Source organism: Gambusia affinis, linkage group LG02 (genome assembly GCF_019740435.1).
Source record: "Gambusia affinis linkage group LG02, SWU_Gaff_1.0, whole genome shotgun sequence".
In the NCBI taxonomy this organism is placed as follows: domain Eukaryota; kingdom Metazoa; phylum Chordata; class Actinopteri; order Cyprinodontiformes; family Poeciliidae; genus Gambusia; species Gambusia affinis.
In genome coordinates, this window is record NC_057869.1 from 23,930,227 (window position 1) to 23,944,674 (window position 14,448).

A 14,448-nucleotide genomic window follows, 5' to 3' on the forward strand; every position below is an offset into this window, starting at 1 on the left:
TCTATTGGGCCGATGTTTGCAGATGTTGCTGTTACATCGGATTTAAAGGTGCACAAGAAACATGCAAATTCAAAGGTTCTGGCTCTGGATTTTTATATATATAAAAAATCTAGATAATTAATTAATCACAAACGAATGGGTTAAAGTCCTTGTCCTAGATTTGAAGTTTAACTATACAAACAGAGATGAAAAGAGCTGACGCCAGTGGAAATTTGACTCCGGAAAAGTTGTTTCATTTGTACTGGTAAATCTGAATCACAAGTTCAGAGGTGGACAAATCATCTGTGTGCAGTTGTCTTGACAACAGGTAAAACACTTGTAGTTCCTGTGGAGAGGGAAGAAACTTAATAAGTTTATGAACGTTTGTACTTAGGCTTCTTTGAAACCCGTCGGTTTCAGACAGGATGGCCAGTGAGAAGCACGGGTAGAGTGTCTTTTATGTAACCCAGCCGAACACGCATGTCTGTTACCCCAGATCCAAAAAGGCCCGTGTCTGTAACCCACAGCCCCAAGTTTAGAGGCATCGTGAGAGGCCCTATGAATACTGCATGATGGAGCTTTTATTACAGAGCAAGCTGGAGTGTAAATAAGATCCAGGCAATGGGGCACATTTACTAGGGTCAGATCGGGGGAAGTGACGGTGGGGGTGCCTATGTAACCTTGTCCCCTAGCCTCCTGCTGTCACAAGCTTGTCACTGTAACTCATACGAGGATGCTGAGCCCTGGGGTGGTCAAGGCCAGGCTGAGAATAAAGCTTTGACCAAGCAGTCGTCACGATCTCTTTTACAGCCCTGATGCAGTTTTTGTTCTAACTTTGACCTTTTTAACTATTTTACGTGGGATTTATACCTACAGTTTCCATTTCAGTGTATCTGTTTTTGAACCATCTCTTTTATTTATGACTCTAAATAAACTGAAATTGGTGCCAATGTGTTATTTTGCTGTGTCACTCCTCTTCTTGGCATGTGGAGACTTCTCTATCACAATCAGGAGTCGTTTGGTGTTGCAGTAATTTCGCTCTGAATCGCTCATACACATGGCTAAGTCGGTACATAACATGTGTACCCCTGCAGTCCTGCATCAATTAACATCCTCCTCTTAATTAAGAGGCAGCTGTCATGCTTAAGTACTATTGATTGTAGCTAACAGGAGGACAGAGAGATCAAAATGAAAACGGGGCCATCAGCTTTCTTCCACGATGAGGCATATGATCAACATTCCTTCTAGAAAATCAAACATCCCACACAAGTCAGGAAATGTTTAAGTGTATTATTATGCAGCCTTTTCATTTCCATCTTTTTGATTAGGCTGCATGAGAAATGATCAAGGTGTTTTTCTGTCATACTTTAGTTACCATGCACAGGATAGCCACATTGGGTGTTTGCCCTGCTTGTTAATACCTAACTCAGCTCTAATAGTTGCCATTAATTAAAGTTCTGGGCCAGTTTAGGAGTGTGTGCCGAAACAGCAATTTGACACCCCAAAGTTGGACACATTAAGCACACTTTGTACCATACTCACAGAGGGCCCGCTGCATGTTGTTGGGTAAGGATCGCATGTCTTAAACCTGCAAATCAACTAGCCCGCGTGACGTACACCGAACCCACCTCCTCTTCATCACTTGACAGCTGTCGTACAGTATTCGTCCTTGAGGACTGTATGTTAAGAGCTCTTGAGGTATTGTCGGGGCCACTGTAAACCGACCTTCAAGGCCGGTAACTAAAGCCGACGCATGCTGCTAAGGTGTTCGCTAATTAAATCATTATGGTGCCGGTCGGCGACTGCAGCTTTACCTGCAACTCTAGCCTCAAGTCTGGAGCAAATAGAGAAAGGGTTGCCTTGATCTGGTTTTAATCATTTAGTCATTGCTCTTTTGAGCAACAACAAAAAAATCTACTTTTACTGTATTTTATAAGGAAATCAGTTGTGCTGTTTTCTGGAACGTTATTTCACTTGCTGATTACGGTGAATGTGGTATTCTTAGACCAATAAAGTAGTGATTGTTACAGTTCCCAGTTCAGAACGTTAATGAAAGCCTGGAAGTAGGCGGAGATTTATTTGCGAAGACCTTGGCATATCTTTTGTGCAGTAGAAAGGAAAAACTGAACTTAACAGTGTTTAAATCAGGAGTGAACAGAATCATAGCTGGTTCTAAAAACTGACCATGACCTTTCTAACGATAAAGAAATAAGTGTACAGACAGTTTTTCTTTTAATATCACGCAGTTAAAAATGACAGTGAAAGGCAAGGAAGGCATTTTTTAATATTATGATTTGAATATATTTGCCCATTTGTTGTTGTTTTTTTCTTTCTCTAGAGCGTACCATGTTCTCAGCAAGCGTGTTTTAGCTGTCAAGGTGAGAATTCCTCTGACTGTATTGACTCCTTTGCTGTGTCTTTCCATTGCACTTAGTTTTATTTTGTTGTATTTGATTTAATAAACTCTACTGTCTCCTTCCTCTCTTTGTAATGTGTGAGTACAGATTATTCCTCTGGATATTACAGTGGAGTTACAGAAGCAAATCATGTCAGAATTGGAAATTCTCTACAAGGTTGGTGTCTCCAGCTCTCATCTGTTCTTCAGCAAAACAGCTAGTTTTTCCTAATCCTGAATCTTTTTGACCTGCTCTGTTAATTAACCACTGACAATATTTATCAGGCAAACTCTTACAAAGTAAGGGATCAGAAACATACCCATTTACATGTGTTTTAATTCAAGGATGAAAAACAAAGATATTGAGTTGAAGTTCCTATAAGGAAGATACGGAGGCGCTATTCTTCTGATAGCAAAAGAAAATCGCCACAGGGTTCATGGAAGTAGTCAAAGCTAAGTTGCTGTGCTGCACTGAAGTGCTTTATTAAGATCAATAGTTGTAACATTTGTTGATATAAAATAGATTTTGATCTTTGGGTTAAATAAGCGCAACTATGATGCAGACCTGCTTTAACCAACTCTGCATCATCACTGGGAATAGTTTAGGCATAGAATGATTCACAAAACCAATCATTTAATCCCTTTCATGTTAAAGGGCTCCTGCTTTCACTTCCCTTGGTTTCTAAGCAGCGCTCCAAAAATAACACGTCATTTATAGTTCATGCAATATTCGGTTTTTAAAACATCAGTTATTATGAACATCATGACACAAAATTACTGTGGTGGCTACTTCCATCCATCCATCCATCCATCCATTTTCTATTCGCCCTTGTCCCTAATGGGGTCTGGAGGGTTGCTGGTTCCTCTCCAGCTACGTTCCGGGTGAAGGTGGGGTTCACCCTGGACAGGTCGACAGTCTGTCGCAGGGGAGCAAACCATTCTATCAAAAATGTCTGTAGAAGCAGGTTTGGTGCCAAAACGCTGGATTTTATACAACGCTGGACATGGAGGATGATCAGCTAAGCTGATTTTGATAATTTGGAGGGATGAGAGATAAGAGACCTTAAATACAGAAGCATATGCAAATGGTTTATCTTTCAGTGACTGAATCAAAAGGAAGTCTGAAATTACTGCTGGCTGTTTTATTAAATTGAGAAAGCCTTCTGCATTGTGTTTCCATATATTATATCCGTTATTTCTCCCTTAGGATGTACTACAAACACTGTCGCCATTATTAGACACAATGAAAGAAAATCCCTTCTAAAAATTTGAAAAGATAAACACAGTAAAACAGTAGTTTACATTAGCAAAGAACGAAAGTTTTGCTTGGGCTAGCAAGATGGCAACCACTTTTCCGACTTTATAAACAAATCAAAATGCTTTGAGTTTGTCTTAATTGATGAGCATCTTCTTTATTTGCAGTGCGATTCGCCCTACATCATCACTTTCTTCAGTGCCTTCTTTGTGGAGAACAGGATTTCCATATGTACAGAATTTATGGATGGTGAGTTTTTCTGCTACGTTGCTTTCTCACTCGCTGCCCACAGCTACGCAGAAGAGACTTGAGGGAACAGCCCAGCTCTGTCTCTCTGCTGAGTGTCCATTTACACTTCTGCAGATCAAAGGATCGTCTGATCGCTGTGAACTGCTTAGCATGGCTGTGTGCTAAAAGCTACAAGGGCGTGATAAATCTTGACTGAAGTGCATTTGGAGATGTATGCACTGGTGTGAGATCGGGGACAGTACGGTTCTTAGGTGTGTGTTTGTCTAAGTGCGTGTTAATGCAATGATTCCCATGTTTCACACATCCAGCAGTACGTCAGTAAAGTCTGTAACTTCTGACTACTTCATGGAACTTTTCTTAACCTTGAGTTACTAGTAAAAGTAAACATTATGCTTGGATCAGTTATTTGCATTATTGAATAAGGAGTATAGCAAAAATCATTATGTAGTTTGACGTCACAGTGATGTTTGGATTGGAGGTTTTCTTATGATTCTGGAACAACGTTTTAGGAAAAATAAACAGTTTTGAAGTGAAATTCAAACTAAACTGATATTTACTTTTAAACAAAATCTTAAGCCAAGGCATTTTTCTCCCCACTCAAATTTTACATGTTTTTTTTTCCCTATGATTTTCCTCAGTATATTAAAAGTGAAATGTATCATTCAGTCATATTACACGGGTAAAACCCAGGCCTACAAAGATCGTTGTTTTTTCCCATGCAGGTGGATCTTTGGACGTCTACAAAAGAATACCGGAGCACGTTCTGGGAAGGATCGCTGTGGCAGTAAGTTTCTGAGCAGTGCGATTGTCATATCAGACATTTATTTTTAGTAGAGTTAGAGAGAGAGTGGTGTGCGTGTCGGATCCTTTTCTCTCGTATTTTCTTGTCCCTGTTAAAGCCAGCTTTTTGACGGAGGCGGCCTTGAAGTCGATTAATGCATATCTCTTTTCCACACTCATTACCCTCCCTCCGGCTCCGGCTCCTCTTTTGTGTTGCTTCCCCTTTAACTTTGTCCGTAATCAAACAGTGACAGCTATTTAATCAGTGCTAATTCTGTTTCACAGCTTTCCCTCCTTTCTACTGCCACAGTTGTTAATTATCACTGAAAGAAAAGCACCCGGGGAGGTTGCCAGTTGTTGCTCTTGTACCACAACCTTTCGATACAGTTTTGTGTTTCGTTAATTTCATTCATCTCCTTATGTGGCATATCAGTGGTGGATGACAAAAGCCCTGGAAGTGGCTTGCATATTGTGTAAATGAAGAAATCACCGCAAAGTGGTGAAAAACATTTGAAAATGAATAATAGTTAAACACCCATTTGGCTTTCTAAAGAGGATCTGTCAGGTTACACGTGCCACACATCTGTAAAAACCCTTCTTTCTCACTCGATTCACTTTCATGTTATTTTTTCCAGGCATATTTCATTAGTTCCTGTATTCGTTGTTTAATTGTGTGACTAATTTACAAGCTTAGATAAAATGATGATTGCATTCGAGAGTCTTAACTTCCAACATAGTTTCCCTTTTGCCACAACAGGTCAAATCTTTTTTTAATCAATTCACTGTTTCCAGTTTGCACGATGTGATCTGGGAGGTTTTCCTCCGAGTCTTACATCTTACGTGGCCATCAGTTGTGAACACTTCCACCGCGGGAGAGGAGGCAGAGCTTTGTAATTTTAACCAACCCTGTTTTCTTAAGCCACAACGTCAGATTATTTCACAGTGCTTACACTTTTAGAGAGATTAAAAATTGATTCTAATTTTAGCATCCTGGCACGCAAATCGATTGCAGATTTGTGAATTTAATTGAATAGAAATCTTATCATGACACGCTTTGTGATACGGGCAAACATCGTATTGTCATCCAAACAAATTGATATTCTATCACATTGCGATAAAGCAAGTGATTTATTCTCATGAACATGAGGTGCAACATGTCAGCTTATTCCATATTTAATATTTGTCGATTACCCATACCATAGTTTTTTCTATTTTGATACAAAAATGGCGTGAAATATTCTAACTTGTCATTTATAAATTGTTGCTCCAATGAAAGCAGACCAGTCTGCTTTATTTAATTAACATTTTTACAAAGGTTAGTTGATATTATGAGTCTACGTAAGCACTCAAACACACACGAGTGGTTGGGCTTAAATGTTGAGTTCTCTGACAAAAACTTCTACCTGTTTGAAAACTCTGATGTCTATTTTTACTGTGAGACCACCAGATTGATTTGGTTCAACCAAAGACGTATCGGGTCAGAACCGGGGCTGGTTCTGTAAAAGAGCCGGTCGACTTTTCCACCACCTGAGAGCAGGAGCCACGACGTCACACCAGTAAATGTCCTTCAAAACTGTTCAACAACCAGCAGGGCTAGTGGATCACAATACCAGCTGTGGAAAACAGGAGTTAATCACAGCTTTCTGAGCAAAATATTTTAGCACCACCTGGAGACATCAAAGGACTAACAGAACTGAGTCAGAGATCAAGTTTATGTATTCGGGGGAAAATAATCAGCCGTGAGCGCAGCTGTAAACAGCGTGTTGACCTGTTTCAACTCTGACAGCTGATTTCAAAATAAACAGCCATGTTTTTTTTTGTTTTTTTTGTCACTCTGATAAGAGTCTGGCAGTGTGTTACTATCGAGTTCTGCTCATGTGTTCTTACATTTGACCGATTAAATAGGGAACAAAGCCGAGTTTCAGATTTTTATCTGTTTAAAGTCGTAACCTTTACGTTTTCCCGACGCTCGTGTCTTTAGGTTGTAAAAGGCCTGACATATTTGTGGAGCCTGAAGATACTTCACAGAGGTGAGTAAGGTTGCTGCGTTATTAAAAAGAGAAAAAAGGGGCAGAGTTGATAAAGACAAGCGGCAGAGTGCTGATGTCGCAGTTCTTATCAAGCAGTTTGTCTCCACAGACGTCAAGCCTTCCAATATGCTGGTGAACACCCGAGGACAAGTCAAGCTGTGTGACTTTGGTGTCAGCACGCAGGTACTCTGATTTGTTTGTGTTGGAGTGAATGAAAGAATGCAGGATGGAAATGCGAGGAAGCTGTAGAGTGGAGCTGCGCCGCTGCAGACCTGTGCATTCATAGTGTGTGTGTGTGTTCATGTGGCCAGCTTGTCAATCACAGCGTTCATTCTACACTCAAGACATCAGAGCCATCCCCAGGGTCATCTTCTCACATTAGCACCCCCCCCTCCATTGTTCTGCATCCTCTGAAAAAAAAATCATTTGCTATAATTATGACACACACACACAACGCCGAGCCGCACTGATATGTATTCAGTAGGTCGGAGGGGAAAGCTTGGGTGGCAGACAATAGCCTTGTCATCACGTGTGTGTGTGTGTGTGTCCACGTGCCAAAGTGTGTTTTGTAATGATGATCATCAGGGACAGAACTTCACCGTCCCCAAAACACCCAGAGCCGTGGACTCTGTTTTCCCTTTCAGCATCCTGGCACGCAAATAGTTGCCCTTCTTTGGAAAATTGGTCCTTCATTCATAACCTTCACTTCCTTCCTAAAGGTGAACACATGTGTCCCACCCCTCTTTTTGTTCTATTTTGTTTGTTTACTTGTCTTTTATGCATGTAAACGCTTCATCCTTGCCTCACATTCAGCAGGACCTTAAGAAAAAAAAAGCCATATGGGAGCAGACAGACATTATCACGGTTGTGTCACTGATGACATACACACTTTGTTGCAGAGGTGGGAACTCGAGTCACATGACTTGGACTCGAATCAGACTCGAGTTATTAAAATTAAGACTTGACACTTGACTTGAAAAAATGCTCAAAGACTCGGACTTGACTTTGACTTTCACACCATTGACTTGGGACTTGACTTGAAGCTGTTTACTTGAAAAGCCTTGATATTTTACTCAAAGTCTTAACATTTAATACACATATTATTTATAAAGTGGCCCCATTAATTCATTTCACTCATTCCATATTAACAGGCACAGACCGTCCTTCTGTTTTTTCACACTCTGTATGTATAATGCATAGCTGCAGCATATCCAATCAAATTAACAGGATTTAAAAATAACAACGGGGTAAAAAAAAAAAGAGAGACGAAAAAAACTCTCAAAGCAGATATGCTCCTGTGAGTAATTTCTTTTGGGTACATTAATCACAAAATGTCCAACTAAAAATGGAGTGAAACATGCAAAACCTGCAAGAACCGGATCTCAGATGAAGATACAACTTCCAACTGTTCTCCATTTGAAGTTGCACAAAGAACGGTCAGCGGTACTTTTCTTTTACTATGAGACAACTAAGTACCGTAGCCAGCATCGTGTTAGCAACTCTGGGTTACGTTGGTGATGCCGCTTATCTTTCACTTGTGTGCCATGTTTAGTCATGCCGTATGTGATTCAAACGTCTCCACATTAATGTGCACCGCGTTAGCTCAGGAAGCCGGTGGATACTGAGCGGGGTCCGGATCAGAAAGCAGGTTTTGGACCTGAACTCAGGGAAGAGAGTTTCTCTCTGTCCCATCATAATGATGAATCGGGTCCAGTTCCATCACAGGATGGATGGTGTATTCATAAAGAAAACTACAGTCTTTTACACCCCTTTCCCACCCTGCTCCCGTATTAGTATTTTCCCATAAATATCCCCTCCTCCCCCCATGGCTCTTAGGTTAGTTTAACTCCCCCCTCCTCTGAACACAGTAGCACCGGTCAGAGACATTTCCCATGTTCTCAAATCCAAACGTAGACATACATCTATGTATGTCTTAAAATACATAGATGTATTTGGAGACATCGATGTTGGGAAATTGTATTGACAATAAATAGATTGTTTACTGCAGTCAGTGCATGTCAGTCTACTGTTTTTTCAGTTATAACTCTTCAAGTGGCAGTGTGATGGTCGTTGCACAGAACCCATTACCAAGTGGTGTAATTTTGCTAGAAAAACAAATCATAATCCAGTAATTTTGCTATCCTTCAGAAAGAGTAAAACATTGTACAATTGTAAGGATCCTGAACGTAACGCTGTGGAGTAGTTCTGAATGCTTCTGGACGGTAACGCAGCACATTATTTTGTGTCTTGTTTAGTGATTCTGGCCAGCTTGAATTCACGCCACATTTTTTATCAATACTGAGATGTGAAATTGGCTGTAGATTTAACCCCACTTGGACTGACAGATATTTATTTTACCATCACATCCAAATTCAAAACCACTGTGCTGTATTTGCAATGAGTGCGTATTTGATTTTAAAGAGAACACATGGTCTATTATTTACATTTAGCATAATTGGAACATTGTAAACAAAAATAAAAAATCAACAACTCGAAAGAACTTGAAATTTCAAGCTCCTGACTTGAGACGTGACTCGACTTTTGCCTGTCTTGACTTGAGGACAAAGACTTGAGATTTGCAAAACAGTGACTTGGTCCCACCTCTTCTCTGATGCCATTGTCTCTTCTTTGAGGCCTGAGCGCAGCCCACTTACATGACAGTAGATTTAGGGAATGCAAATCAGCCAAAGGTGTTGTTTTATTTTTAAAATTGTAAAACCTGTTAACGTTATTTGTGTTTAACTTTTGATATAATTTTAAGCTTACTTACGTGATGTGAAGGAGTCTTTTCTTTCCTTTTACAGCTGGTAAATTCTATAGCAAAAACCTATGTGGGAACCAACGCATATATGGCAGTAAGTTTTCTACTTTTTATTGTAATTTAAGGTAAAATTTTGAATTTTGATTTTAGATACATCCATTTTTCTTTTTTTTTGTTTGTTTTTGGTTTGTTTTAAGAATAAGCAAACTTGTTTATCTCGACAGCCTGAAAGGATATCAGGAGAGCAGTATGGGATCCATGCTGATGTCTGGAGTGTGGGCATCTCTTTCATGGAGGTACACTATTTTTTTTTATTTTATTTTTTTATTTTTTTGACAATAACTTCAAGCTTTTTCTTCTGTATTTTACACAGAAGGGAATGTGAAAATTTAGCAAGAAGAAAAATATTAAATGCAAAGTAAGGCTGTAAAGGGTGAGAGTTTTCAGAAACCTTCCACAGGCTTGGGATGAGCTGGGGAATTTCAGAAATATTCAAACCTTTTATGAACATTATGGGAATTTATATGAATCAGATGGAAATCAGAAAATTTGATTCTGATTCTGCAATGTCATATTTGCACATTAAACATTCATAAAAAGTTTAAAGTTATTTCGCTTCACTAGTCATAGGGACCAAATGTATTACTTCAATTGTCTTGTTTCTTGGAGTTTATGCAGGACTCTGGTCTCAGTACCTGTATGTGGAGTAGCATAGCTGCACTCAGTTGTACTGGTTAAATTAAATCTGGTTGCTCTGGTCAAAATATTGTTGTAATGTATTTTCAGTAGATATACCAACCTTTTCTTTAGGAATTTCTGCATATAAAAAGGAATAACCCAGATTTTACTCAAAGAACGTCTTGTAGCATCTACATCTACAGCTGAAACCTAATGGCTAATATCAACTATTATGTGTGTGTCTGTGCATGGTCATCTTTTTTCCATCACTCTACACGTTGTTGATCGTGTTTGAGAGACACCCTGCTGTCTAACATTTCAGCTTAACAACTAGACTTCCCCGTTCTCTCTTCTTCCCATTTGCACTATTGATTTTCCATCCGTTTCTGTCTGCAGTCGTCTCTCTGCCATGCAACAAATGATTCATGCCCCTGTTTCACCTTTGTTTGTCAATAATGTTTAATTCAATCACTCTAACCAAAATGGATGAGCTCAGTATGATGCAGTCCTGTTGAGATTATTAACCAATAATCCGTGTGATGAAGATGACCCGTCTCTTCGTCGCTTGCTACCGGTGAATGCGTTAAGCAAAAAAAAAGGAGATGGCCTTCAGTTTCACTCAGTTTGGGTCAATCTTTGAGCCACTGCTCCATCTATTTGTGATCAAAAAAAGAAAATGTTGGCTTTTGTTGTCATGGGGGCACTTTCAGATGAAAAGTACCTACCTCGTCAAAATGTTCTAAAGGCGGCAACCTGTCACAAATCTTCTCACTTAAAATGACACAAGTACACGTTTTATTATGCAAGGCATTCACTACATTGTCCTCCTGTTCGTTATCTGTCTATGTTGTTCTGGGAGGGATGGCATGGAGGTTATTAAGTAATAGCTGACGTTGTTTGACCAAGAAGTATTACCAGCAGGTGGGCACTAAGCTTACTTTGAAGGCTGAATGTCTCCGCTAGTACATTTGCTTCAGCACCCACATTCTCTCACTCTGTCCATTTCTGAATACAAGAACTGGGAATGCAATGCTGTATGAGGATAAAATTTAAATATACATTTCAATATAAAACTTCATGGTGTTCAATTAAGTTACACACTGGAGCACATGCTCCCATGTAAAGATTATAGCCAGTATTTGCCACAACATCCAGCCCAGTTGTTATGAATGTGTGTCTATGAGCGTCCTAATAAAGCGCTACATAATTTTGATGTTATTCATTTTTTATTCATTTTTCACACATGCATTCACATAGGAAAATAGAAATTGTATAAAGTGTTTTTGTAATTTGTTTTTTGATGTTTTAAGATCTCCTTTATTAGTAATTATTGTTCTTCTTCTTACAGTTGGCTCTTGGCATGTTCCCGTACCCTCAAGTAAGTCGCTTTTAATTTTTTGTGTTTGTATTGTATTTATAAGTATGAACTGTACGTGACAGATAAATAGCAGTATGTAAAATGTAGTTAGGCATTATGCACGATTGTTAAAAGCGATGGTTTCAGTCCTTCTCTACAATACAGTAAAGTCTTAATGAGTGGCTACTGATAGCGCCACAATACCTGGAGATTTCTCTGGCTTAATAGGCATAGAGTGCTACAGCACAACCCCTCCCCCACCTGTTGCTGTGCATTTTTGTCTTCCTCACAAGGTAGAAAAATTAAGGCATTTGGAAATATGTCTAGTCATGAACAGCATCATCCATCACTCTTATTTAGTTAACTTTAAAACTACATTTAGCAAGCTAGTGAATTTAAGCTGCTGACAGCAGGCTTTACCCCAGCAGATAGCCTAATTAATAACCAGCTTGTATTTCTTGAAGTGTTTTATAATAGTCCAAATTTCATAGTGCTATGAAGTTTGACAGTTTTTTTCTTTCAATTTTCCTGCTACGCTTTCTTCTAGACTTCCTCTTAGTCTGTATTGAAATCAAATTAAGCATGAATGTTTAATATATAACAACAGCAATGATCAAAATTTTATGTAATTCCAACAGCAGTAGAACGAGTTGTTGCTTTTCTGGGGGTTTTTTCAAAGGGATGATTTTATCAATTAATATAGTTTGAAATGTGTGTGTAAATAGTGTCAGATCATGATATTTCTAGTCTAGGTTGTTTTAGGGGCGTGGAGGTTCTGCAGATTGCTCTTGCTATACTGACAATATATATTCTATACTGCTACACTGATAATCCTTGGAATTTTTCGTTCCTATTTACACTGATAAATATTTGTTGTTTAGATACAGCTTTCGGTGTATGAGGCTGTTGTCTGGGCCCGTTCCCTCCTCCTCATTACAGTAAATTAAAATCCTCCTCAAATGTAATTGCTGACTACAGAAGTGACTTCCCAATCCCATCAAGTCTTAATTAGTACTTTAAGTTGGCTTTAACTTGCTAATCTGTCCCTGAGCAATCTGAATCTGGTCACCTCAGGTTACCTGCTGGCTGCTTCCCTGCTAGGAATCTAAAGAAGCGGATTTATGTTCAGGATGTATTGTGTGAAAATCAAGCTCTCTTTAAAATAAAGTTAAGAGCCCTTGACTTTATTGTACGGATATTAGATTTTTGTAAAAAAAAAAAAAGAAAAAAAAATGATTATTTTTATGTTTTTCAGTTTTGACAGGATGCTAAGGATAGATAGATTTATTTGGACTAAATGGTAAAATTTAACTTTGGGGGAATGAATGAAGGGATATGTATATAAATTCTCTATGAAAGCCATCTATTTCTTCATTTTGTTTTGGTCACATCTATACCAAGGGTATCTGCAATTATAGAGAGACGTGCATTTCCTTTATCTGTTGGCTAGGTAAGCTAAAATACAGCATGTCACAAAAGTGAGTACACGTCACATATTTTTGTAGATATTTTATTACATCTTTTCAAGGGACAAGACCGACACATACCTATTTGTGTCTAAACTGCTTGCAGCAAAAATTAGTACACCCTTAAGTCAGAAAGTCCAAATCATGCTTTCGGTGTCATCATTTTGTGTGGCCACCATTATTTTCAAGCACTGCCTTGAAGTTCAGTAGATCTTCACAGGTTGCCACTAGAATCCTCTTTCACTCCACCATGACATCATCTTCTGCTTGAGGATCCCCCACAGATCCTCAAAAGGGTTCAGATCTGGATACATGCTTGGCCAGTCCAGCACCTTTGACAAGGCAGTGGTTATCTTTGAAGTGTGTTTGAGGACATCATCACATTGGAATACTAAAAATAATGCTCTGCTTAAGTATGTCACATTATATGTTGGCACTCAAGGTTCTGTCAGCGTATTGTAGCTCCCCACAGACTGCAGCAGTTATGCAAGCCTAAACCATGACACTTGAGAAATAGTTTTATTTGAGTTATAAAAGGCTTGTGAACGTTGCAGTTGCTTCTCCAGAACCTGGTAGTTGACTGGAAGAGTAAAATAATGACTTTTCACACAACCCTTCTCTCTTCTTGGTGTTACTTCTTTGCACAATGCAACTGTCTCTTCATCACCTAGGATTTACACCTCATGTGTCTCCGCTGTGCTGCGCACTTCACCAGCGTGGCCAGCCATTACTGACCACGCTGATTTAGAGCATGGACATCAGTGCATCAAAAACTGCCAGCAGACTTCCAAGCCAAAGTTGACAGTTTCTGTGAGTTTGATGAAAAGCAGCTGGACACAACATGTCACCAGATCAAGTCCCCCTCAAGTCTGACCATTTCTAAATAAATGCAACTTTACATGAGTGGGACTTGAAGTCCAAAAAAATGCAGTAATTAAGAATTAATCTATAACCTAGTTGGCTTGTTTACATAATCAGTGAGGCTGATTCCAGTAGATATTGCTGTTTCTAATGTTCCTTCTCAAAATGAGTCATTGTGAAAGGGAAGAAAATTCATATTTCTTTACAATACACATCTGCAAGTCAATATATGGAGAGTTTGTGTTTGCGAATTTAGTCTTGAGCTGGTCTAGTTTTGGTTAGATCTTCTCTAATTTACAGTAATTTTGTCATTCTTATGTATCTTCTTACGTAGGGTGTATGTTCTTATGTTCCTTCCTCACCAAATGATTTTGAGGGATTACACAGAATATTTGGAATATCTGTCAGTTGTTTATGCTCTCGCGTGTCCAATAGTTTCCTTATTTCGGTGTTAATTTTCCCCTAACTCCATATGGCACTCTAGACAGTTCACCTGCAGGCTGTGGCAGAGCTATGTGGCAGAGAACGCTCGGATCCAGCTCGTCAAGCGCAGCCAGCCAAAGTCCTCGGGCTTAAGCTGTCATTTTTTTTCAGATGCTGGCACAGCTGTTTGTGCAACCCCCCACCCCCCGCTATA

The 14,448-nt window shown here is 39.3% G+C and overlaps 1 protein-coding gene across 2 annotated transcripts in view; it reads left to right on the forward strand.

The window, feature by feature from the left end:
* Positions 1 to 14,448, forward strand: part of map2k5 (mitogen-activated protein kinase kinase 5) — a 55,382-nt gene that overhangs the window by 14,234 nt on the left and 26,700 nt on the right. For both annotated transcript variants that reach the window (XM_044135216.1, XM_044135225.1), the window contains exons 9-17: positions 2,318 to 2,357; positions 2,484 to 2,552; positions 3,797 to 3,878; positions 4,601 to 4,662; positions 6,640 to 6,688; positions 6,798 to 6,871; positions 9,493 to 9,543; positions 9,674 to 9,745; positions 11,476 to 11,505. In XM_044135216.1, coding sequence (XP_043991151.1) covers positions 2,318 to 2,357; positions 2,484 to 2,552; positions 3,797 to 3,878; positions 4,601 to 4,662; positions 6,640 to 6,688; positions 6,798 to 6,871; positions 9,493 to 9,543; positions 9,674 to 9,745; positions 11,476 to 11,505 — 529 coding nt within the window. The remainder of the gene's footprint in view (positions 1 to 2,317; positions 2,358 to 2,483; positions 2,553 to 3,796; positions 3,879 to 4,600; positions 4,663 to 6,639; positions 6,689 to 6,797; positions 6,872 to 9,492; positions 9,544 to 9,673; positions 9,746 to 11,475; positions 11,506 to 14,448) is intronic.